The 26,518-nt window shown below is 37.6% G+C and overlaps 1 protein-coding gene across 1 annotated transcript in view; it reads right to left on the bottom strand.

The window, feature by feature from the left end:
- Positions 1 to 1,552: 1,552 nt before the first annotated feature.
- Positions 1,553 to 26,518, bottom strand: part of ATP6AP1 (ATPase H+ transporting accessory protein 1) — a 48,920-nt gene continuing 23,954 nt past the window's right edge. The window contains exons 7-10 of the mRNA XM_064422251.1: positions 14,862 to 15,103; positions 13,777 to 13,830; positions 6,940 to 7,177; positions 1,553 to 2,255 (exon numbers count right to left, since the gene is read on the bottom strand). Coding sequence (XP_064278321.1) covers positions 2,046 to 2,255; positions 6,940 to 7,177; positions 13,777 to 13,830; positions 14,862 to 15,103 — 744 coding nt within the window. The 3' untranslated portion in view covers positions 1,553 to 2,045. The remainder of the gene's footprint in view (positions 2,256 to 6,939; positions 7,178 to 13,776; positions 13,831 to 14,861; positions 15,104 to 26,518) is intronic.

Below are 26,518 nucleotides of genomic sequence, written 5' to 3'. Positions count from 1 at the left end.
GCCATACTATCATCAGGACAAGGTGAGCTGCATGAGAGCCCACAAGCTCAAGAGCAGGCTGGACAAATTTATGGGCTATAGCTATACCCAGAGTTATTAAAGACAAAGGCAACACTTCTGGTTGTGGAAGTGCCTGAGCTAAATGGTGGAGAATGGAGAGCACCTGCAGGGAGCACCAAGAGATGCTCTCCATACTCGTGCCACTGCTGGAGACACACTCCTAAGCTATGTGGCCTGGTAAAGCTCTTCAGTTCTTTTTGTGGCCACTGTTGAACAAAATCTTTTCCAAATTTTACTGAAGCTAGATAAAAGTCCTAGGAAATCTGTTTTCTATGAATCAAGTCCTTTGCATAGCCTTTTCCTCTTCTAGCAATAGTTACATGACTATTATGTCAATTTTGTGTCACATTTATACAACTTGCTTTGAAGGGAGAATTAATAGAACAAGTCCAGTTGTCTCCTGGCAACTAATTTGTGCAAAGAAAATATGCCTTTCTAACACAGAGGTTCTGTGTAGATCAAATACATTTTCTGGGGTTCTGAAAAGCATTTGGGAAAAATATTACAGCACAGGAGACACCTCTGCTAGTTATATGACACTTTCCTTTTGTTTTACAGGTCGGGATTGAATGATTCAGAAGGAATAGCTTCAGACAACATTAAATCTACTTTTTGGACTGCATAATAAAAGTGTGACACCCAGAAATTATGGACAGAAACTACTGTCTGTCTAGTTAAATAGCTGATTCTAACTGTCTTTCCTCTGTATCATTGTACTATGACATGGATCAAGATCAGAAAAGTTAGAAATTTTTCTCATTTCATGAATGTAATTTTGTCAAAATTATATTTTTGGGGGCTTTAACTACTAATTGAACAGGCACAGTCATAAAAACATTCCAGAGGAAAGAATAAAAGTCTTATTTTTGACATTTTTTACCACTTTACCATTGCTCTTTTACTATTTCCTAGTTCTACATAAAATTCAGTCATTCACTCCACAGTCAGATTACCCAGTTAGAAGATGTAGTGTTTCTATTAACTGCAGAAGAACACAGAACACTGTGAATGTTTCAAGGCTTCTAGAAGCACTGAAATGACCATAAAATGCTCAGATTTAAACAGTACATTGACACAGTGCTTCTAATGATTTTATATAATATTATTTATCCTTTTTGTGTGTGTGTGAACTTCATAACTTTTCCAAAGATGCCTGGAAAATGGAGGAGGCTAAGAAAACTACCTTATCTCTGTTAAGATGCTGTCTGAACCAGCCCACTGAATCATAATAAGTTCTCAACTTGAAAATTTGCATTCATTGCCATGACACCAAATCTGATTTTGTGATCAGTTTGGAGAAGGACCTATCTGCCACTGACTGACCTCCCATCAGCTGTCCATTGCTAAAGCAAACACAAGTCAGAGTTACTCAACATAATTCTCACAAGTGCAAGATAACAGCAGATGGAAGCTAAACCTTAATCTACCCACTCTCCTTTGTGATACCACATCTGAACAAAGTGATATATTTTGAAAAAACTCCTCAGGACCATTGATTTAGTGACTTATACTTTATTAGTTCTGTACATTTCTGAATGTTTTACTCAAGAGAAAAATTTCAAAACAGAGTTAAAATTTCTTGAGACATAGCATCATCATGACACTAAAGAGCCTTTAGAGAGACCAGCATTTTTAATATATAATTTCTCATCAAATATTTTATCATTCCCAATTATCTGTGCCTTGGTATGTTTTCTTTGCCAACAGAAGTTAATCTGAAGGAAGTTTTTAATGGTCTAATAGCCAGAGAGAGTCATCTACAGTCTCACTTCAGAACCTTAACACAAAAAGCTGTTAACAAATTATCATAATAATAGATATAATTATTATTGTTGCTAAGCACAAGGATCATTTTTATATGTAGTTTCATTATCTGGTTTTCCTATGATATCTTTTTAAGTTAAATATATTTTGAAGTAAAAAGGTTATAAAAATCATAAACACCAGAATGGGAAAAGCCACAGTGGCATGAAGTCAATCCATGGCTATTCTGTCTGAGGAACTGATAGAGCTGGACCTTTGGGATCATCAAATCTGCTGTTTGTTGTGAGCTGCATGATCATATGGATTCCATAGGTCAGGATCCACAGTAAAATTATAGATGTCACCAAGCCCATCCAAATTCCAGGAGTGAAGAAACCTGTACAGTCACTTGCATAGGAAAACTGGTTGTTTGTAACGTTGAAGCCTTGAATCTGAAAATGAAGAAAAGTAGATAGAAGAGTGCAATTAAGCATAGTCCTTACTTTCAGGATATATGTAGTAATTATGAAAACCCACAGCTTCTAACTATCAATCATACTCTCTGCCCATTAAAAAAAGAGTGAGAAAAAAAATTTCTGCAAAACAATTTTCCAGATCTCCTTTTCACCCAGGAAATTAAAGATGTAGAATCCATTTCTTTGGTAAGCATTAGGTTCCCCATTTCAGAAATTTGTATTATTTACAGAAGTAAAGTCCCAGACGGGACGTATGGTCAGTATTCTGCATTCACTGCATTATGATCACTATTCTGTATTCACATTATCAGTATTATCTGGATTCACTGATCATCAGTTCTATGACCACTTCAGAACGAGGAAACTCAAAGCACTCAAAGGCATGAGAGTTAAGACTCCTTAGATCACGAGATTTGTTGAAATAGTCTAACAGTTTAGCTAATAGTTCCTTGACAGACAAAATTCCTAGAACCTACTTTAAAACACATCTAATAAAGATGACCTTTTTTGGCTGAGTTTTAGTGAGGGTTCAAGGAGAAAAATGTTGTGAAATCTCTCTTTCTCCCTCCTTGGAATTCAAAGACTCAAAACCAAAGGAAAGGCTTGCTTTATTGAGGTATGGGGCATGTGCTGTCTATTAACTTATAAAACCTATATAAACTTTTCCAGCAGTTAGAAAAGTTTGTAATATCTCTGATTTGAATTCACAATGTCCTGACTTCACAAAGGCACTGACTGTCCTCCGACCATATTATTTTCCTCAGAAAAATCAACCAATGTGGAGATATATTCCCTGTCTGGATCCCAATTGTACAAAAATACCAACAAAATGAATGCCTTTGGGACCGCTGACTTCCTAGAAATTTTGTTTAAACCAATCAAAGGATTAGAAAACTATGAAGAAAGGAAAGACAATCCCGCCTCTACAACCATGCACATAATGGCAGAGGCACTGATTCCTTTAGAAGGAAGGGAACAAAACTGGTGGAAGAAGAGGAAGAAAAGGATTATTCTGATTCATTTGATTCATTCTTAAATAATTCTATAAAGAAAAATTAAGTCTGGGATTCTTATGCATTTACAGAATCTTTGAAATGGCTGTGTAAGGAAAGCACCAAATATCATAAACCCACTGGAAACAGCATGTTAAAAATTACTATTTTCCATAAAGTATTATCAAATCAAATTTCAAAAGGATTATTTTATTTAAAACACTTCTCTCACTCGGCAATAAGCAAGAAAGCAGAAGATCATGGATTTCTACTTTTATGTCTTCCCAAACCATGATTATTCTATGATTTACAATAAAATAAATGGAAAACTTGAGTATATTTGTGGTAACAAAAGAGTTTGTACTTCTTAGGAAAGGTGTTGGTACAAACTGAAAAAATCTATTATGCAACAAACACACCAGGAAACACTCTGGGTTTGTACTGAGGCATGGCTCAGGTCCCTAAAATTAATGTTCATGTAATATGTGTGTTATGAACAATGACCTTCCAGAATGGTGATTAATAAAACTGATGTGAGGAACTAAAGGCTCTTTAGATAATGTGGATATGGAGACAATTTTAGCAATTCAACCTTTTAGAAGAATCTTTCCAAGTCAAATCATGGTAGCTAGCTCACAAAGACTGTCTGCTTTCACCAAAGACTCAGACTTCTGATTAAAGCAGGATTAGTGAACATAAGCTGCAGGGCTGGACAGCTATTTGCACAGCTTTAGAGAATACATGACTGCAAAAGCCTTTGCTTGTTAAGCCACTGCTTTGACCACAAGCGAGAATGTGAATAGGAGTCTTAAAATGTAACCTGAAAGACTTATTGACAATAAAAACAGACAGAAGGTGATTATTTATGTCATTTGTGTTCAAAAAAATGGATTGAAATTCTGGAAAACAATACAGATTTCCTACCACATTTACAAGGACTCTCTGAAGTACTTAACACCTATATTCAGTTTAGAAGGGCTTTGCCACTCCTGATTTAGAGTCAGAAATACTGAAATTTATTATTTCAATTCTAGTGTTCTTATATACTTTTAAAATAGCATTATGCTTATTGAACCATCTAGATGAAAGATTCAATTGTACATTCCTAAAATGCTATGTCTACTTTTTAGGAAGGAGATCAAGAATATGCTGGGTTATTTTATTGTTTTTTCTGAAGCTATATAATTTCTGTGGAGGTGTTAAATACCAGGCAAAAATGAGAATCTTAGCAGCATATATAGAAAAGTTAAAAATACTTACATGTACTTCTCTAATATTTATGAAAGCAAAATTCTTTTGTATACAGGCCTTTGTCCAGTGGAAATTTTGATTTTGGTGTTTAGACCAGTCATTTGTCTTGATTGTACAAGTCTGTATTTATTGTAAATTTTTTAATGTTTTTGAATGTAGATTTCTCATCATATGGCATTTGACAAAAACTTCAAGTAAAATATGCTGTGTTTATGGCTCTTAAGTGCACACCAAACTTCTAATTTTTGAACTTTGAGATATTTTCACTACAAAGAATCAAAATATTGATTTTGAAGTTTTTGGCATTTTTTCATGGCCTTCAAAGTACTTCTGAACCACACATACTAAAGTAAAGCAGTGTTTTTGCTGGGAGTCTCCTCTTTAACTTCAATGACAAGTATGAGTTCCTGAAAAGCACAAAAGGTACCATGGTAGAACAGCCATTCCTGTAGCAACAACAACCAACCAAACCCAGAGCAGTTTTGGTGCTCTGCAGAGGTCTGGGGACATCCCAGGCTGTGACCATGCCTAGCCAGCATCCCACAGAGCTTCTTTTGGAGTGAGGCAGCTCCAGAACTGAAGTTAAAGGCTACACCTGTTCAACCTTGCCTAGGAAGAAGCTGTGCAAAGCTTCCCAGTGCAGCTGCCATTGCTCCTCTGTTGCTGTGATTCAGCTTGCAAAGTGCAATTGTGCCAGTTTGATTGGCATTGGATCCTGGTTTCTAACTCACTGTGTAACATTGACATAAAAATCATGTTTCTCAGTTTCAGGAACAAGATTTTGTGCTGGCTGCAACTACTGAGCACATCCCACATGCTTTTTCACCATGCAGTAGAGTTTGGGGGTTTCTAAACCTTATGCAATCACAAAGACTGATTCTGAGATCACCTTCCAGTATGTATCAGTGGAAGATACCTGGAAACATATGATCTAGGTCAGATAGAACTTGGAAATGAGCCCAGAATGGTGACCTGCTGTTTTCTCACAACATGGAAGAATATCAGACTGGGAGTTTTCAGATTGTGTTCTATGTTTAGGATTTGATCAGAGAAAAGGCCCTTTCTCAAGAGGAACGGGAGATTCTGTTGCCTGAACAGTGGAAGCAGCTGCTGTTCCAAATCAATAAGGAAGGTGGGAAACCACTACTTCTACTCTTGGTTAAGAACACAATGAAAGGGTGGAACAAGGCCTTTTTAAGCTTTAAGAAGGCAGTAATATCAGTGCATATAGAACCTGACAGAAAAGAGAGGTGGTAAGCATACACTTTGTAATTTCTTAGGTCATGTCCTCTCATATCTTAGTGATGTGAAACCCTAACTCTAAAGAGTTTACTAGGCAAAGTACAGCTGCATGAGCTATGGTATTTTCAGGCCTTTACAAAAAAATAACATCATAAAGAACCTTCACAACATTGGTATGTATTGCAACATTGCTTCTCAAAAAATGGTGAGACATGATACTGGAATTTGTGGAAAATAAATCTAAGCACCAATGCTCTTTTTGTGAGATTTCCATTGCTTGAGCTGAAGTGTCAAGTCTGGAGTCAGATTACTGAGATTTGGTTTGTTATCAAAATTATAAATACAATTATATCAGCATTTGTATCCAGTTATCATGGGGTTAGCTCATGTTTGACAAATAGAGCACAGTTTGGAATTATTCCTATTATTTTCATTATCTCTTCCATCAAAGAGATCCCTCAGTGAAATATTATTTTAAGACATAAATGTTATACTTCTCTTAAGTCAAGAGCAAAGCTCAAAGGAGTAAAGGTGTAATCATCTACACCTCACTTACGTAGTCTTAACTACTAGTAAATAAGCAGAAAAGCTATGTGTCATTCAAAAAAAGCCATCTGCTTTCCTTCTGGGTCATGCAGGAACTTGTACCATTCCTGATGGAAGTCCATGGCAAACCTCCCATTAAATCTAGTTGCACTGGGCTTTGTTTCTATCTGCAGGAGTACAGACAGTCCATGTCACTGAAAACAGCAACCACACTAAGCTGTACTTTCCTAGGTAAACAAAGCACCAAGAAATCAAATGAAAACAAAGTAAGCAGCATAAAGCCACCCACCTAAGAGGCCTCTGTTTCCAAGAGCAGCCCAATTCATTAAACAGGCATGAGGACTTAGCCATTCTTTGCCTGATTAAGCGCATTTGGTTTAATTGAGTTTTCTTTCTGTAGACAACTTCACAGTTTTGTTTTTCAAAGCTGTGCTTTCATGTTTTCCTTGTTCAACAACTGGCCTCTTTTTTACCCCTCTACTGAATAGCTCACCTAGGGGAACAGCTTTTCTTTTATGTTTTCCCTCAGGTTGGAATGAAAGTTAGGGCATTATGAATGTGTGTCATTCACCACCTACAATAGCAAGTAATAGTTCTCGGAGTTATCTGAAATGGCAGCACATACTCACTTGCAACTCGGAAATGAAAATATCCCAATTTTTTGCCTCATCGTTGGATGGAACCAGCCTTGCAGGATAGCGATTGCTTGTTCCCACCAGCTGACAATGAAATGAATACTCTGCAGGGGCAGAGATGCCAGAAACAGTAAAGTTAGCTAACTTTTCTCCATCTTGTACAATCTCAACTAAATCTAAAGTGGACCATCTTCTAGCCGAGACTTCATAGAATTTGTTGGTCATTAAAAACCTAGGAACACAACAGAGGACGAAAAGAAAAAGTCAATACATTAGAAGGAAAAAATTGATATTTGATATTTGATAAAGTAACAGACAAAAGCTCACCATTGCTGGCTGCAAACATCATGGCTGATGATGACATGGGCTCCCATGTCATTAAGATTTTTTCAAGTGAAGAGGTTCTGTGAATATGTTTACTACTTAGAGTTTCACCTCACAAAAACAGCTTTCTATAATGGTGGCAGACAGGAAGCAAATGCAGTTTCATTCTTCAAGGGCTTCTGCCAGTGCTGTATTTCATCAGTTATCAACAGTTTATAATAAATGGAAGTGAAGCTGAGAAATTGTCAGTAAGACTGCAGTGGCTCTGAATAAACATTTTATGGGATTTTTGGAAAATTGCTTTTCTGATAGGTATAGGTATGATAGCCATTCTAATTTATCACTGCAATTCTTTCTTGGCTCAAATGCCTAAATGGCAATTTTCTTTGCAAAGGTCTGAATTTGGCATAGAAGACAGAGCTTTCTCTCACTGGTGGGTCAGGGGGAATTGTCAGCTATAGTTTCACAATTTGAAGTAGGCTAGGCACAAAAAATTATTTCATAATTTTGAAAGCATCTGTGTATATGTAGTATAATCATGGAATTTATGTTACTACCAATGCAGTCTGAACAGCTCCCAACAGACATAACTGAGAACACCCAGACATCCAGAAGAACATTCTGATTATTTACAGATCAGGACTATGTATTACTCTTTACCAGTTTTTATACAGTTACTTTCAGGCATTCAAGCTATTTCATAAGGAAATTATAAGCCTTTACCTTTAGTGTACATTGTTTGATGCTTTAACCATACTTGAGCTATGCATGTGTATCTCTACATAGTTTGCTGGTGATTTTTTTCATTACTGGTAACCACAAAAGATTTAGAAGAGAAATATATTTATCAATAAATAATACTTGATACAAAATGAAATATTCTAATGTGTCTATTCACGATGGGTGACACTGTATGTTCACCTTAAAATTTGTAGTAATAACTTAGATGCAATTATGATTGGTTAGAAAAAAAGTATAGTCATCTTAAATGAGGCTTAAATATAAACTATTTTATCTTCCCTAGGGTATATGTACATAGAGAAAATAGTCTCTCTGAAGAATATTGCTTGTTTCTTCAAATTAGTTACCTTCAATATTGTGTCATCCACACAGCATAGAATCTAATCACAAATAATGCTTTTTAAAAAAATATTCCTTAATAATCAGTGGCTTTTGATTCAGATAAGTTCAGAAACCTCAAGAGTTTCAAAATGCTCAGAAGGAATTTCAGACTACAGTGCCACTGAAGTGAAAAAAGGATGTTTGTTCTTATGGCATTCTTTATGTTTTAAGCCTGAACAGCTCTACTCAAAAACCATTGAGCTGCAAGCATCAGTGAAAAAAAATAAAGAAAAGAATTCCATCCAGTCTACATTTACAAATATATATAGAAAATATTCTTTTCTTATACAGTTACAAAACTAAAACCTTGATATTATTGCTAGAAGAAAGGAACCTTTTCCTGATGTACAGTACAATCTGAATGGAATTTCCATGGTGCCCCAGTAGCAATGCTATCAGCACTAGCTGAAAGCCAGTTATAAACACTGAGATGATTACTCAAATGTTTATGACAACCACAGAGGCTGGGTGTGGTCTGTACTTTTGCTGATAAGATGAGAAAAGCAGTAAAGAAGGAAATTCCTTTTAAACTGACCATATGAACAAAAAGTTGTAAGGCCATGTATCTGAATACAGACTAAAATGACTTTGAAGGAAATGCTGGCTCTTCATATTACACCAAAGACCAAAATATTGTGTTACCTGCAGACTTATGAGAATTACCATTCTAATTGGTTAACTAGTTGATCACAGTTAACTTAGTAATGAAGGCTGTTATTCTTAGCATGTTTCCAAACAACTAACAGTGAATAGCCTCCAGCAAGCACACACTTAACTGATAACAGATGTAAATATAGCTCATTACACTACAAGAAAAAAAGGCATTCAAACAACAAAAATCTATTGAATTACTTAATTTAGTTCAACATTTTCTCAAATGAGTAGATAGCAAATAGAGCACATTACAGCAAATTAATCATATAGAGCAGAGAGAGAACAAAGGTTTTATCTGTGGAACTGAAAGTACCTTCTTAAGGAAATGTTATGTTCATGTTAAACATTAGAGACAATTATGTACATTGGAGACATTATGTACTTTATGTATGGTGGCACAAAAAATTCCTGGTCATGGGCCAGGCTCCCTTTGTGCCAGAAAACTGTATGAACTCTGAGTGCCACCACCACTGATTGTGTCTCATGTGGCTAATCATTACAAGCAGAGGTATTTCTGAAGCGGAAGATAGCTAGAATTACTGTTTCAAATATCCAAAGAGAAACACAACTGTTAAGTAAAAGACTTTAAAACACATTTTTTGGGTCAGCTCTGCTCTGTTCTATGCATTGAGCAGCAACAGCAGTCAGGTATGTATCAATGTAAGTTCGGAATACTAATGTTGTTCACTCCCATTCACTTTGACACTTTTTCCCAGAGAAAATGACAAGTGCTGGAACAGTTGGATTGGTTTATGAGAGAACTGAGATGGTGCTTCTTCCAGCAAAGGACTACTGCCCACTGCTCCCTCTCCTGCTGCAGCAGTCGCTTACTTTCCTAACACTATCACAACACTCTACAACCACTCCCTACAGCTCAGCTCCCAGAGCAAGTGCAGGAGGATGAGTGAGGCTGTAGCTGTTGCTGGAGAGAGCGAGAGGGCGGTGCCAGCTGTGCGTGCACAGGATGAAGCAGCAGTTGCAGCTGTCAGTGGGAGGTGGGATGTGACCAGCTGCTCTGTACGTGGGCATGGACTGCTGTTGATAAGGGGGCAGCCTCTGGATCCTGCTCCGCTCATGCTGCTGAAGTTAGAACCTATTTTATTGAAGAATAAACTGAGCTACTTGGTGTTCTCTGGAGTCACTTTCAAGATATGCTATCCTACACTTAAGTAAAAGGCCTTTACAGAGGCAATAAGTGCAGTCATGGCTCTCAACTCTGTTCCTTCCACCTCTCTGCTCGGCTTTAGTCCTGTTTGTTAAGGCAGACCATTATCTTAGCAAGCTGTAATCTTGAAAAAGAAATCAAATCAAGATGAACCAGAGGGGAAAACAGAGGTTGCAACATATCTCTATGGATTTTAGAAGCTCTGACAAGAGACATGCTGAGATACACAAGGTGAATAAAGTGTTAGCAAATCATGAAAAAAGTCAATGGTTTGCTCTGGTTCTGTTCCATGTATCTTATTATTTGCATTATATAGTATGCACTGCTGTATTATGGTGGCTAACAGAGGCCTAAAATAACACCATTGTCCCATCAAGTGACTATCCAACAGAAACTAAAATAATCAAGTCAGTCTTTAGAACTATTGTTAATTTATAAAGGCTCTGAGGTGTTATGTGTTGATACCAGCCAGCAGCCAAGCACACATTTAGCTGTTTGCTCACTCCCTATGTTCAACAGGACAGGAGGGAGGCTAGAAAGAGCAAAAATGAGGAAACTTGTGGGTCAAGATGAAGACAGATTAATAAGTTAAAGGGAGAGGGGAAAAAAGCCATACAGAGGCAGTCAGTCTCTATCTCCCACACACAGGCCAAGGCATAGTGAAGGTCCAAGAAATGGTTACCCTGGAAGCTGCTCCCTACATTCTTCCTCTATTCCATTTTATATTTCTAAGCACCTGTGTCATAAATAAAAATTGATCAATTTAGACATATTTGTGTTTATTTGCCCTAAAGGTCTATTAAAAACCTGGATCACACATGGCCCAGTAGAACAAATCAAATTTTCCTGCAAAACACAGCCAGCCTATGCTACTCTTATTTGCTTGGCATGAAAACATCCAGGACCTTACCTGAGCTCTCTTTTCAAGTCCTCACCTATTGTGGAGCCTGAGTTTCTTATTCCAGCTTCAAGGGCTGTTTATGCATTTTGGTATTTAGCTATAATGTGTTCAAGCAGAGGCACAGATCAAGAAAGACTTTGTGAATATTTCTGCCTCTACTACAACAGGCTCAAAGGATATAAATTTTTTTCCTGAAAAAGAAAGAAAACATGAACCATTCACCTTTTGTACTGGCATTTTCGTTTAAATCACAGTTTGTCTGCAGAGTTGCTGCAATTTTTTTCTCTCCAGATGCAACTCAGATTCATGACCACATTAAATTTTTCATCCAATAATTAATCAAAATTACAAGTTTCTAACAAACAGATTACTAAAAATAATTCTAAATAATCTTCACTAAATCCATTTGTGCATTAACATCACATTTGATCTTCTGCCAGCTGCAGAAAACAAAATCTAAGATAAATGTTTCAACTGAAAAAGGATTTTGTTTCTACAGTACTGTCTCAAGGTTTGCCATTTGCCATTATACAGTTAAGTGAAGCCTGTTGATTACTAAAGGAAACAACACCTTTAAGATCTAGCTGTGAACAAGTTTTGAAGCACAGTGTCATGCTCCTTAGGATGCTTTGTGATTTGTACTATTTTTTTGGAACTGTAATTTTACTGAAAAAGATGATATTATGCTGAGGATAGACATATTCAGGACAAATGTAGGAAACAACCACATTCATTCACATAGAAAGAGATTACAGCAGACCAGCTAAGACTTGTGCTAGGACGAAAAGATGAAAAATGAGAATCAGAGCAGTGTTTTGGAGGGTCTGTCTCTATCAGAGTGGGACAGGAGGAAAGAGCAGTCAGAAAAGCATCAGGGCAGCACCAGAGAAAGTGATAATTTGGGACTTGTAGTAAAAGGAAAAATACAGCTTGGGTAGAGTCTTGGTTTGAGATCAGTATCTTTTAAATGGGATCCAAGGAAAATATTTCCTTAATTTCCCATGGTGTTTAGGGAAATAGGTGTCTCTTTGATAATTTACATTACTGAGGCCAAGGCATCACCAAGGACAAGTCCCAAGGATCCTATAAACAGCTAACTCAAATAGCCAAGAAAGTAAAAATACTGTACTAACAGCAATCTTATCTGTACAGTATGTTCTCTTACAAAGCTCTAGCTGATTGAGGGAGATGTATGTCTGGTTTTTTGCCACTTGTCATGATCTCTGATACTGACTACAAGTGTCTCTATGCACTCTGGATACCACTCCAAACACATCACTGACTCTCCTCAAGACAAGTTCTTCTGGGATCCTTTTACCTTAACACAGAATGTCTTTCTGTCTCAGTGCAAACAATGGTATTTATTCATTTGAGCATCTGGACAGGCTGGATTGATGTGCCAGGGCCAGTGGTATGAGGTTCACCAATGCCAAGTCCTGCACTTGGGTCATAACAACCCCAGGCAGCACCACAGAATGGCTGCAAAGATGCCTGGTGGAAAAGGACCTGGGGGTGCTGACCAACAGCAGCTGAACATGACCCTGCCTGTGCCCAGGTGGCCAGGAAGGCTGATGCCATCCTGGGCAGTGTCAGCCATGGTGTGGCCAGCAGGAGCAGGGCAGGGATTGTCCCCCTGCACTCAGCACTGCTGAGGTCACGCCTTGAACCTGGTGCTCAGTTCTGGGCCCCTCACCAACACAAGGACACTGAGGTACCAGAGCATGTCCAGGGAAGGGCAGCAAAGCTGTTGAAGGGGCTGGAGCACAAGTCCCGTGGCACAAGGAGTGGCTGAGGGAGCTGGAGGTGAGGAAGCTCAGGGGGGACCTTGTCCCTCTCTACAACAACGTGCCAGGAGGTTTTAGTGAGGTGGATTTAGTTTCCTCTTCCAAGTAAGAAGACAGAACAAGAGGAAATGGACTCAAATTGCACTGGGGAGGTTTAGGTTGGATATTAGGAGAAATTTGTTTAGTTAAAGGGTTGTCAGGCCTTGGAAGAGGTTTCCCAAGGAAGTGGCTGAGTCTCCATCCTTGAAGATATTTAGAAGAAGATGTACTTAGGACATGGTTTAGTGGTGGACTTGGCAGCTCTGGGTTAAAGACTGCATTCAATGATCACAGAGATATTTTTCTTTTGATTTTTCTTCCCAGGTCTTCCAATTCCCTAGCTTTTCATCCCTGTTTCCATGGTAGGAGAAATATGGTCTTTCACCACCCATGGAGCAGTAATGGTAAAAACGTTTTGCACCCCTCATTAACCACAAGCTAGCACTAGCAGAGTGCACTGACAATCCACATTAGGACTCAATACAGCCCTGGCCATGCAGGTAGACTTCAACCTCTCAAAGTTTTTACAAATCACTTAATGTTTAGTTAGATTTACCTGAGAGGACTGTGGAACGATCCTATTAGTAAAACAGGAAGCTGCATATACCAGTATGGTATGGATATTTGCCTACAGTATTTTTTCAGAACTTTACCTGAGAATAATAATATATTTACCGTATAAAGACTGTATTGTTGTTTTCCTGCTTCATGACTCCTCAGAAGAGAAAGCAAATAATAAATTAAAAAATATTTTCATTTGACTTCTCCCTTATTTTTCTTCCTAGTTAATTAACAGGCATTGTAAACCACAATAGATCAATTTAAAATAAATCATAAGTTACCTTATCTCTAGGCTGCTGACTCCATTCACTGGTTCTGTATATTTTAATGACAGTCTAAGAATAAAAAACAGATTTTTAATGTTAGAGTAGTCAGCTTTAATTAGATCATTGTGACATTTCAATTTGAGGGATATATTGTAAATCAGTAGGCAATTACAAAAGTAATATAGCAAAGGTTCAGTACATAAAAAAATATGACTAAATATTTCTAGGGTTTTATTTGTCCAAGAGCAGGTGCCTTCAAAGTAAAGGAAAACAGAGATCATGTTTCATTAATGTACTTCTAGCTGAGTTACTACCTCGTAACTGGCAATACTCCCCTTCAAGGGAATGAAATTATGGTCTCATTAATGCCAGTGGAGATTTTTGTGATTGTGAGATCAGGCACAGGCAAACCAGTTTGGACCAAATACAAACAAACAAAGAAGGTTGTGTTCAAGGGTCCCAGGATGAGAGATGAGATGAGATGAGAATCTTGACTCCATGTTTCAGAAGGCTGATTTATTATAGTATGATATGATATGATATGATATGATGTATGATATGATATGATGATATGATATGATATGATATGATATGATTGATATGATATTAAAATGCTATACTAAAACTATGCTAAAAAGAATAGAAAGGATCCATCAGAAGGCTGGAAAGGAACAGAAAGGAATGGAATGATAATAAAGTCTTGTGACTGCTCACAGCCTCAACACAGGTGGCTGTCATTGGTCATCAAGTAAAAACAATTTCACACGCTGGGTAAACAATTCTCCAAATCACATTCCAAAGCAGCAAAACATGGAGAAGCTGAAGCTTCCCAGTTTCTCAAGAGAAAAGATTCTGGCAAAAGGATTTTTCAGAAAATATATCTATGACAGGGGAACATAAGAAGAAAAAAATTGTTAAAATAACAGGCCTCATATGAACAGTTTTCGTGTGGTCTTAACTTCTTTCTTCTAAGAATACATTTTTTTAAAGTTTTGGATGCTTTAGAAGAAGACAATTGAAATAGCACTGATTTTACATAATATTTCTGAAATTTTTCAGAATTACATGTATTATGATATGAAATTTCTTATGCTACTCACGTTGTGTTGCTGTCTGAGCACTCAGAGGCAGAAATATCCACATTCTGCATTAAAAATGTTGCATTTGTCAAATCTATTAAAACAGAACTGTTGGCTTTGAGGCTGAAATTACTAGCATAAAAAAGGATGCATGTATCATTTCCAATGGTTACATTCAGAGGAGGATATGATGAACTTTCTTCCTCCTCAGCAGCCATTAATTGTCGTCTCACTTCTGCCACCACATCAGTTTTTCTGGAAATCTGGAATAACAACACATTAACAGTTCATCCCATTGTAAGAATCATTTCAGTTGAAAACAGACCTTCACCATTCTGTACCATGAGCACCTGCTCTTCTCAAATCCTCAATCAACCTCCACAGTTGTTACTGTCTGTCTATTTAACTGGTGGTGTGGAGGCTAATGAGGTTCCCAAGGCAAGGTGTCCACATGTGAAAATAAGCACCACTGATACTTGGCAAATGAATGTAAAACAATGTTGGTACTGTTGCCTTAAGATACCAGTATTCATTTGTGCTAACAGGTAGAAGAATTTTTTTTCCCAGAAGAAAGTTCTGACCCTTAAGTAACAGTAATAGTCTTTGCAGTCTTCATTTTAACAAGCTTGAGAGCAGTCTACTTAGCTACAGCAAGCTTATTTTTAGACTCCTCTGATGGCTTCTGGAAAAAGAAGACCTTCACTCATTTGGCTGATGTAGTGAACATCAGCCTAGAAGAGACACTTCTGCTTTTTGGATATTTCCAATAATTTAGGATATTTGCATTAATATTTTGGATATTTCCAGGAATTCCACTTAGTAGGCAATGCTTTTTAAAAATATGCCCACAGCATCTTTGGTAAAGCAGTCCCACAGATGTCAACAGTTAAAGCAACCTTACCTTACCACACAACAAATTTATTCTGTTTTTATCTTACTCCTCAATTCTTACTCTATTTGTATCTGGAATATTTCACCTACTTTTGAGTCCCATGTCAGCTTTACCACTTGGTATGCTACAAGTGGCCTCTACCCTTGTATAACTTCAGGGTACAAGAAATGAAAGGCATCACAAAGGTTACAAGGATTACCAGAACTGTAATTATGTGGAGCTACTGCCTGGAACTACTTTTCATGGGTTTAAAGACAGTCAAGGATCATTTTCCTTGACCGAGACTCTAAAAACAGAGACTATAATATCACTTTGTCACCTGTCTGTGGAGAGGAGCCCCAGAAGATTTTGTCACCTGAAGGGCTGCTCTGTAAACACTATTGGCCATCTGTTATTTACAGCTTGTCTTTGCAGGTACCTCATTCTATCAATAAAGCAGAATGGACTGCATTAAAACCCTTTGACTAAATGCTCCAGTGAAGAATGCAGTCTTCCCCTCCCATACATGCATACTTTATGAATTTCTTTTTAATTCAGAGTTGTGCCTTTTCAAATACATCAGAATAAGCATTATTTTAAATGAATAACATGTTCTTTAAAAGAAGAGGGTACAACAAAACAAAATATTCAACTTTTGATATAAAACTTTAAATATTTCCTTAGATTTTCCTGAAATGTAATCATTTTATCTCAAACTAAGAGGACAGGCTGAAGTCTAAATTATATCCTGTCTAACTATTGACTTTACTATGTGGGGCCCATGTATCATCTAAAGAGGGCTTTAAAAACCATCTGCTAAGAGCTGAAAACAATGCTGCATTGGATACTGTGACTGGGATAACTTTGGGGATGAGGTCGAAGTACCTTAAAATTATTAAAATATAATCATAAGACTACAGCTTTATTTCTATTGTTCTCTGAGCAGTACTTTGCCATGAGGCTCTTACATACAGATTCCCTGTCTCTCTCAGAAAGCACATGAACCAAAAGAGTGTAAACCTGGAAAGAAGGGCTTTCAGAGACAAAGAAATCCACTAGTTTGATAGGAATAGGCAGATTCATCAGGTCAATGCACGGCACCAAGGCTGGTGTCAGTGGAAAAATTTTGTGTTTGTTTACCACACGATAATCTACTCAATGTGGTCCAGTGACACCTGACAGAATGCACCAGTCTCAGAGGGGAAGAAGAGCTCTAGCCCAGGAGCCACTGGGGCTTGATGACAAAGCTTTAAATGAGCTTGGAAGGGGGAAAGGAATAAAACCAGGCTGTCCAGTGATGAGCAATGAGATGGTGTGCCAAAACCTGGGGAAATGAGCATTAACAGGATCCCTCAATCTTCTTCCAACTCAGATATGCTGTGATTCTGTGAATTAAGCATGCTTGAAATCAGAGAGAGATATTTAAAAATTTAGTCTTCAGGATGGAAGAAGGATCTCTGAAACAGCCCAGCCTGGGACCCGCTGGAGACCTGAGGACAGCAGTTGCTCCTTCCAGGTAACTCCAGTGGGAAGCTGAGAGTTTCCACACTGTGTGCCTGTTTCTCTGTTTAAGGAACATTTTATTTTTCTTTTGTTGCTGCACAAGCATGAGCTTACCGAATCAAAATCGTTCTCTGATGTCATATATTTCATGCTAAACTATAAATTACAAGACACTTCCTTGACAAATGGATTATATTTACACTGAATTACTGTAAATCAAATTAGATTATTTAGGAACAATACATCGTGGAAGTGTTGCCAGTCATTATACCATATTTAATTCTGTCGTTCAGTGTGCTCTTCTCCTTCAGCTAATCTGAACTGAGGGATGTGTGAATCACTGTCTTATTCTCTGAATTTATCAGTGGCATTTTTGATCTCAGTCATGCAGTGAACAACAGCAAGACCTGATTAAATAATGTACAGAAAACAAAGAACTTACATTTTCCTAGACCACAATGGAATGTTGTAATTAGTAACTGAACCTGCAATAAAGGTAGTCTGAACAACCTTCTTCCCTTTGATCTGATTTTCAAGTCTCCTGATTCAGAATCATTTCTCTTGAAAACAAGAAAGGAAGCAGATCTGGGAACATTTTGATACACCAACATAGAAATCTTTTTCAAAGCAAACAGACCTTACATCCAAAATTACTTGTTTTGTTGTTGTTGCCACAATTTTGTTGGCTCTTCCAACAGAGTGGCTAGAGACAGGAAGAAAGATTTGGGGCCATTTTTTACATTTGAAATTATAGTTGAAAACAAATATAAATCAAACAGTTGTAAACACATATGAAAACCTTACAAAATACTGTGAAAATGAAACTTTCATTTGCTGAAATGATGAATGGCAATGAACAACAGAAACAGATTACATTTTACACTAGTTACAACATGGGATTTTTGAATATCAGTTCAACCTTCAAGAGAAGATTGTGTCTTCTGTTTCAATAATTTATTTTTGACTTCTTATTGCTGTGTTAAAGTGTGCACATCAAGAATAAGAAAACCATCCTGCTTCTTTTAATTTCTAACAACATAGATTTATGACCACATCCTCTCTGTGGGATTGCTGCTCTTATTGAAAAGGTATTTCTGTACCTGTAGGAGGGAGGTGAGTAGTCAGAAGGGTCCATTCCCTTTCTCTTTTTAGGCTGTATCTTAGTTTAGTCCATACATCCTACTACTTTGTGCACTACAGTGTATTCTCTGTATATACCTGACTTAGACGGCAAATGGCAATTTTTCCAATTTAAGTCATAACCTGATTAAGCCAGTTGTTAGTATTGCAAAACTACATAATGATCCTAGCTTCTAGTTAAAAAAAAAAAGAAAAAAGTGCAGTATTAGAGCCAGATATTGAAGAAAAAAACCTGAAAATATTTAGGGAATGCATGCAGAAACAAGTTCAAAATACATTGTAAAAATGAGGACAAAGAATCTTTTTGGATCACATATGATGCCCTAAATAATGAAGTGAAAGATCCATGGAAGGGAGGGCAGGTGCTGCAACTGTTACAATAACACCTCAAAGACAAATACCTTTTATCTGAAAGGGATTTGGGGTTTGGTGGAACTGCAACTACATATCATGTACCAACCCTAGTTCTTTTCACAGGATACCGAAATAACTGTATGCTTGCATTTTCTCAATTTGCTTTAACAGGGACCATCAAAATCTTTTTCTTGCAAGATGTCCTTTAAATAAATGACACTAGGAGGCTGCCATGTGCTCAGTGGAGGGGCACTGCAAAATGGCAGGTCATGCTTCTTTCTGGGGTTTGGCTGTGGCATATCAGAAGCCGCTCAGCATTCACATCCCAGCCAAGTATCAGCACATTTCAAATGCTTTTCTGAAATTATCATTTCAATATTCCTTCCCACACAAACAGATCAGTTTTCCTCCATGCTTTCTATTTGATAAGGCCTCATGGTCTCACTATGGATAGCATCACCACCACTTCTGCTAATAGAATTTTCCTGAAGGATAGTGTATCACGAATCTGTGATGCAGGCAATCTCACTGCTAAAGGTCAACAATTTCAAAGGCAAGCACTAGAATTTGGTATAACTGTAAAAATGTTCTTTATGGTGTCAAGTTTGCAAAATCATACATGCAGCAAACAGAAACGTATTTGATTGGACTTCATTCTTTCACCTGTCAATGGAAGACTGCAGCATAACAGTGTTTTAAGCTGTCAAAATCTAGAACATTAAGCAGAGTTACCAATTATCTCTATTTCTAAAAGTTTTAACTGTTTACATTTTTATGATTTCTAACATTTTGCATTTTGTTGTTTAATTCCCCTCTAGGCTGACTTGTGTGTGCCTCAGACTGGAACTGTTTAAGGCCAGGTTGGATGGGGCTTAGAGCAACCTGGTCTGCTTGAAGGCATCTCTGGTCATGGCATGGGGATTGGAGCTGGATGATCTTTAGGATCCCTTCCAACCCTATTTTACGTATTTGTACTACAACTGTAAGCCTAAGCAAGACATCAGAATAAATTTCAGTAGCATACTGATATTTTTCCCGGAAGAGTCCTTGACCTCTATTTCCCATCTCTATTATTACACTGATGAAGCAGGTAAAAAAGAATGCACAGAGATGTGCATTCATTTATTAACAGTGATTACGATCATTGTAGTGCCTTGCATATTTGACCAACCTTACTGTCTCACATTAGTGAGACTTCCCTCTTGAACTATGGCTTCCCTCTTGAACCATGCACACTTCTAGCAGCAAGACAAATGGCCTGGCAACTGTGGCACTCAGCTTGTACCTGGTGTTCTGCATCACTCAGAGGTTTTCACAAAAACAAGGCTGGGACACGAATGTTAAAGTCAAAATGCATGTGTTGCAGTGAGAGATAATGATCTCACTGTAAAACATAATGTTCTCTTTTATAATTGATAGAACTGCTGTGACTTGTGGAGGTTACCCAAGTCTTGAAGCACTTCAAGACCTTCTGTTAGAAGAAACAACAAAACCGTGGTATTTACTACACTTCTCAGTTCAGTGGCCAAATCCATTCATGCATAAACATGATCTGCAGCATCAGCTCACATATTCATGGCTAGATCTGCTTCTTCACAGGCCTGTCCTGTAGCAGCACTGCGATGGATAAAAGATCTCTTGACTGTCATTTACAGAGAATGGAGCTACTCTGTGCCACTGACACTGTGCAGAGACAAGAGTTAGCCAGAACCATGTGAGCAACAGAGCAGAGCAAGGTGCTGTGATGTAGCACTTGTGAAAACTTCAATTCAATTCCACTTGAAAGGCTTTAAAATCAGACAATGTATGGTACATACAAAAACATCTTTAAATGCAGTCCCCATTTTCTGAAGAAATGTATATTTTCTGTTATTTTCTTGATACAATTTTCAATGGATTTTTATACCAAACTTTTTCATCTACCTTAAGAAAGAGGAGTAATTTTCTACAAAAAAAAATCCTGATTTTAGAAAGTGAAACAGAACATATATAAGCTGGACTAGCAACTGGAAGAAGCTACTATACTTAATTTGCCACCTTAAATTTCAGTTAGGACAAATAACCCAAACACAATTACTTCAACGAAAACAATGTATTGGTCATCTTCAAAAGTGTTAGAATTTACTTACCCATTTTAGTAAATCAGATTTTGCAAGCAATATACAAAAGAGAGAAAAAATATATTAAGAAATTGACTTGTGAACCAAAATTAATCCTGAAAGGAACTTACCAGATGTATCATTCAAGAACTATTTGCTGATGCCAATGTCCCCAGGCTAAGTATTAGATTTTGGGCCCTGTTTCAGGCAATTCTGCCATAGAGATAAAAGAAGCTACAGATTTTGCATTCCCCTGCTAGGGGAATACCCACTTCCACCTGGTTGCTTTCTCCCCTTTCTTATGTCCATATGTAAAATTCAAGTTGCTATGGGAGATGTGAAAAAGGATGGAGGAGTGTCTGCTGCAATAAAATGGAGCAGATATGCAGTGAGAGTTGGACAGAGGTTACACAGGGGTCTGATGGGTTACTTAATTGAAAAATGCAGACAGGAGCCAAAGTGCTGGGAGACTTGCCAGCACTGTTTGTCCCAGATGTAGGCTAGTCACGGGGAAATTAAAAATCTGAAGACCCTTAAAATTTTCCCTTTCTCTACTTAATATTTAGATCCTGCAGGACTTTGGAGGACTAATTTGCAAAACTGGCCAATAAACCTACCAAATTGGATCTTTTTACAGGGAAGTTAAGCATTTTTTCACAGAATATCTATTAAAAGTTTTTTAATTTCTACTCTGCTTTCTTGCACTTAATATGCATATAATTTTTCTGACAGTAGGATATGGAAGCTAGAAGGTGTATATATATATATATATATATATGTGAAATCCACATCAGAAAGTCTAGACAAAGCTAATCTCAGAAATAATATCCATGGTTTTTTCAAAGCTTCTTCCAAGAGGAAGATCCTTCCTCTTCCAACTTTTTCTCAAAACAGACATGTTTCCACCAAAACCTAGTTAAATCTTCCAGTTAACACACCTCAGCCAATGTCATCGACCTTAATTCCATAATTTCCTTTATCTCCCAGTCTCTAGCCCATCAAATAAACCAAAATGAGAACAAAGCATGCAATGTTTTCCAGCAATTAGATGGAGCTACCACCTCTGTGTCTGCTAGTTATGGATCCTTGTCAGGATTCTTTGATATGAAAGTTTGGAAAATATAAATTTAAAGGTGAGGCTTATTAGAAAACAAACACCAACTTTCTTCCGCCACTCTTGTGGGATTGCTTTAGCAGCTTGATGCCTATTGCTGTTCTTACACCACATCCAGGATCCAATGCCAGGAAATGGCAAGCCTGCCTCAGGATTTGGTTCAACCACAGTAAATTATTCCTGCTGGAAGTTCAGATCCTGAGAACTAAGGATCAGGAGCAAGGAATATTTTTAGGTTCATAAGGAAATAATGTATTGGGGAGAAGGAAGGAGTTTTTAACAGCAATAAAGCACAGCAGAATCCAACATTGACCTTCCAATAGTTCTGCTCAACATAAGGCAAGAAACACTCTGTTCTGTTGCAGAATTTTCCAAATGATTTGGCTGATTCCAAGTGATTTGGCTGAAAGTCCCAGAAGAAGAGAAATCTAGCTGTTAAAATAACTGATGTTTAATTTTCATACTGTAGTGCACTAAAAAGTAGAATGTGCTTTTTCTGATTCAATAAATACCAATCTAGGAAATCACTCAAACATTTAGTCTAAATAAAAAAATCAAATCACAGAATAATAGTTGCAGTGTTTCAATAAAATTGCAAACATTGAGGTTTTCATAAAACAGAAAAGACAGAACAAGAACAAAATATGCCGTGTAATATCAAATTTGATGTCAGGCATCACTTTATGTACAGCTTTCAAAGTAATTCTTCCATCAACAAATTTAAAAATATGTCTGTGACATTTTGTCAGGAAAGGGACTAGTTTCCTGCCTTTTTTCTGGTCTACCAGTGACACTAAGGACATATGTAATGCAGCAACTCAATACCAGAGACTCCTGTGCAAGGCTGGAGGGAGTTGCAGGCATGCATGGTCAGAACTGTGCTGTGATACTGATGGGATCCCAGAAGAAACAATGACATGTCAACCCCATGCAGGGCAAATTTGCCTCTTCTCTTCCAGCATCCCCAGTAAGCAGTCCAGGGGGACACTGGCAAGTCCCAGAGCTCTCCCAACACTGCCTCTAGCTCTGCTGTACTTTTAATGCTGCTAGCACCAGTGACTGTACAGGGGTCTGACCATACAGGACTATTTCCTAAAAGGATATTTGCACCATAGCTTTCTTTAATCACTCTATTTTCTAGTTAGACAGCTTTCTAAAAAGAAAGATATAATCTTTTAGTAGACTGAAATTGGTTTCAATTTAAAGTTGTCATCTAGCAGGAATGGGTAATGCAGTCCTCAGGAAGAAATAAGCTCTGCGTTTCAATACCAAAACACTGCATTAACATTCTGTTAACCTTTTATTGACACCCTGGCTATTTCTTAGCTGTGTATGCTTAGCGCTCTAATGTACAGACTTTGAAAAGAGACTTGCATGCAACTCCAGGTTCGAGATTTTTATGGAAAAGCCTTTAGGATTTATTAAAAGTAACTTTTAGAGAGAACATTTCAATACCCATCCCTAAAGGAAAGATATATTCCTCTTCTAAAATCATAAATATGTTTGAAAATTATGTTAAGAAATTATCACTCTTTATCCTAACTTCAGGGGCATGCATGCTGCACTGAGGAGTTTCAATGGCTGCAGAGTTTGACAGTTGGACTCAGTGATCTTAGAGGTCTTTTCCAACCTTAATGATTCTATGGTTTTGTATAGTGACTATGTATGAATAATACAGTCACACAGTGACTATGTATGAATAATGATGTCCCCTCTTTATTTTTCCAAATGGCAGGAAATCATTAGTTGATGGCTTCGAACAGTCTAATACTTCAGGGAATCACATTCAGGGTAAGAGTTCAAAATTAGAGAAAAACACAGCTGCTATATGCACAAATATAGCAGATCTAGAACTTCACAACAAAATGTCTTCCTAGCACAAAACACTAACTTCCAAAATCAAAACTTTCTGTGGCATTACATATAGATTTTTTTCAGCAATTTTTATAAAGTGAAAAGAAAGACAGAATATGAAATTTCCCTTGAAGCTAAAATTAAATAATCCCTGTTTCTTTTAACTAGTCCTAACTGTATTAAGACTGGATGCATTAAAACTTAGGGCTTTGTTATTCTGCCATCAGATCTCACATTTCCCAGAATATGTGATCTGCATTGTACTGATTAAGAGCAAATTTTTATGTCCTGTGTTAGTAAAGTGCGTCTTATTTCCTCTAACAGCTATTTCCCTAGCACGGACAACAGAGGCTGCAGTACAAAACAAATGACACAGGATACAAATGTTTTTTTCAGTGCACAGGGCATCCCTATGATTGCACCAGGTTTTTCTTTTACAAGCTTTAGTTTAATTTCCTATGGAGGGAAGGAAGACAAGAAATACTGCACGTAAATATTTAGGGTAAGGCTTGCTCTGATCACATGCAGAGACCACCCAACCATACAGCCACACATCTCTCAGCTCCTGGCTTTTCAGCCCCACGTATCTCACAGTGGGGATTCACATAAATGGTCATTCCCTGGGTAGATGTAATTGTTTCCCACTTTTAACCCTATGCTTCCCTAAAATACGTTTATCTCCTGGTGAAAAAGTTCATGCCAACAGGCTTTGGTGTCAGAAGAAGGCATTGAAGACACAAGTCTCTGTGCTCATCAGTTGCAATAAATGGGGAAAGGATTCAGAGCTCCCAGAAGCAATTTGCAGATGCTTAATCATAAGGATCTTGAGAATCCAGCCCATTTCACTGTACTGAAAGTAGGAAGACTGCACCAAGCCTGAGCTGCCACCTACCCAATTTTCAGCTGACACAGTCACTTCTCCTTATGGATTTCCTGGTTGCCAGCAGAACAATGATTTACATGCAGTAGGCTTTATGATGTGGCAATTGTCATTTTCAGAAGTAGCAGTTCTACAACAATCTAATAGGCGAGCATGAGGAGGAAAGTCCGTGAGCTTCTTATAGTGGAGCTTTGCTTATTCTGTTGGCTGCCTCTTCTGGCTCTTGGCCTTTAGTTAAATAAGTTACATATTACTTTTCACACTCCTGGTTCCAGAGAAATGCTATGTCAATATCCCAAGCTTCCACTGCCAAGACATGAGACCAGCTAAACTGTGTGAGGGCAAAGGTCCACCTAACTCACAGCCAGAGCTCCTGATAGTAACTGGCAGCTGAAATAAGGAAAGGGTAAATACAAACAATACTTGTCCTAGGATGCCCTCTCTGAGTTCTGTAATCTTTAGGTTAGAAACCTTCAGGGCTGAAGATTGCATTCAAATGAACACATGTAAATAGGACCTTCTTTCCACCCATCCTTCCTATCTTTCTTCCATTAGTTTATGTAATCGCTGAAATCTGTGTGCTTTTGTCATCCAAAAATCGTTCACTTTTTTCTTTAAAGGTCTTTGATGTCCCTGAATTCCACATTACGATCTGAGTGGTGATTGTCCTTAATATTTTCCAGAGACGAGTGATATTTCCTGTTCAGCCTGTCCACATAATTGGCGGTTTTATTTATTATTTCCCTCTTAAATTGCCCTCACTTTCCATAACTTTAATCTTGCAGTTTTACTGTATCCTTTGGAGATGGGGTGGCCAGAACCACATGCACTATTCCACTGGCAGACTTGTACTCAGTAAAGGCTTAGTGAACTGATGCTGCTCTGCCCTCCTCCTTTCCAACACTCTGCTTGCTATTCATCCTACTGCTGACTGCTGGGATGTTCCAAGAGATCTACCCACGTTTGTACTGCAATTCCTCTCCTGAGAAGTCACTCACTACAGTGTAATATGCATATTTAAGGTTTTCCTACATGTTACTTTTCTTCAGACTGGATTGTATCTGTCTTTTCATCACTCAGTAATGCAGTGCTTTGAGTGGTTTCTCCAACCTGTCAGTATATCAGCAAACTTTGGCACCTTTGGATTTCAGCCCCCTTTCCATACCGATCACTCTGCTGAACAGCACAGGCATCAACATCAATCCCCACAGAGTTCCATTGGCAAATACTCCCCACTGAGAACATGAATCCTTTACTTTTATCCTTTGTTTCCTACCTTAAAAGATTTTACTTCTCTAATCTCTAAGGATTTTACTTTTTTACCCTTTTTACTTTAGCAACACAGTCACTTTTACTTGCACATCCTATGCCTCTTAGAGAACACTGAAACCACATTATATTTTCTTCATGGATCCACATATTTATGACTACAGTTTCAACCATTTTGTCAGTATGAAAGGTAGGTTGCCTGGAAGTATTATTCCAGACATATGGAGCCTCTTTTCAAGCACCATGTCGCACTTGCGATGAAGGCTAAACGATTTTTTAGTTTTCATATACTTTATAAAAATTGTAATTCAAAAATTGTAAATTAGAAATCATGGTGACATTTTGGCAGTTTCTTATTTTAGTTTAAACTTAGGTGAATAATATATGACCTTGATGATATGACACAATTTTATTTATTTATTCTGAAATCTCTTCTATTGCTAATGGAGTAGCAGCAAAATGTTTTGAGGCTCAATGATTATTGAAAAAGTGTTTGAAGTGAGAACTTCAAACAGCAATGATCAACACAAAGGCCATTTGGCTTTGCATTGTTACTCATTTTTCTGCACTCCTCTGTTTTATTAAATCCAGTAC

The sequence above is a fragment of the Passer domesticus genome, chromosome 5 (assembly GCF_036417665.1).
Source record: "Passer domesticus isolate bPasDom1 chromosome 5, bPasDom1.hap1, whole genome shotgun sequence".
Lineage (NCBI taxonomy): Eukaryota > Metazoa > Chordata > Aves > Passeriformes > Passeridae > Passer > Passer domesticus.
Note: the sequence above shows the minus strand (reverse complement) of the source record. Positions and strands in the feature narration are given on the sequence as shown.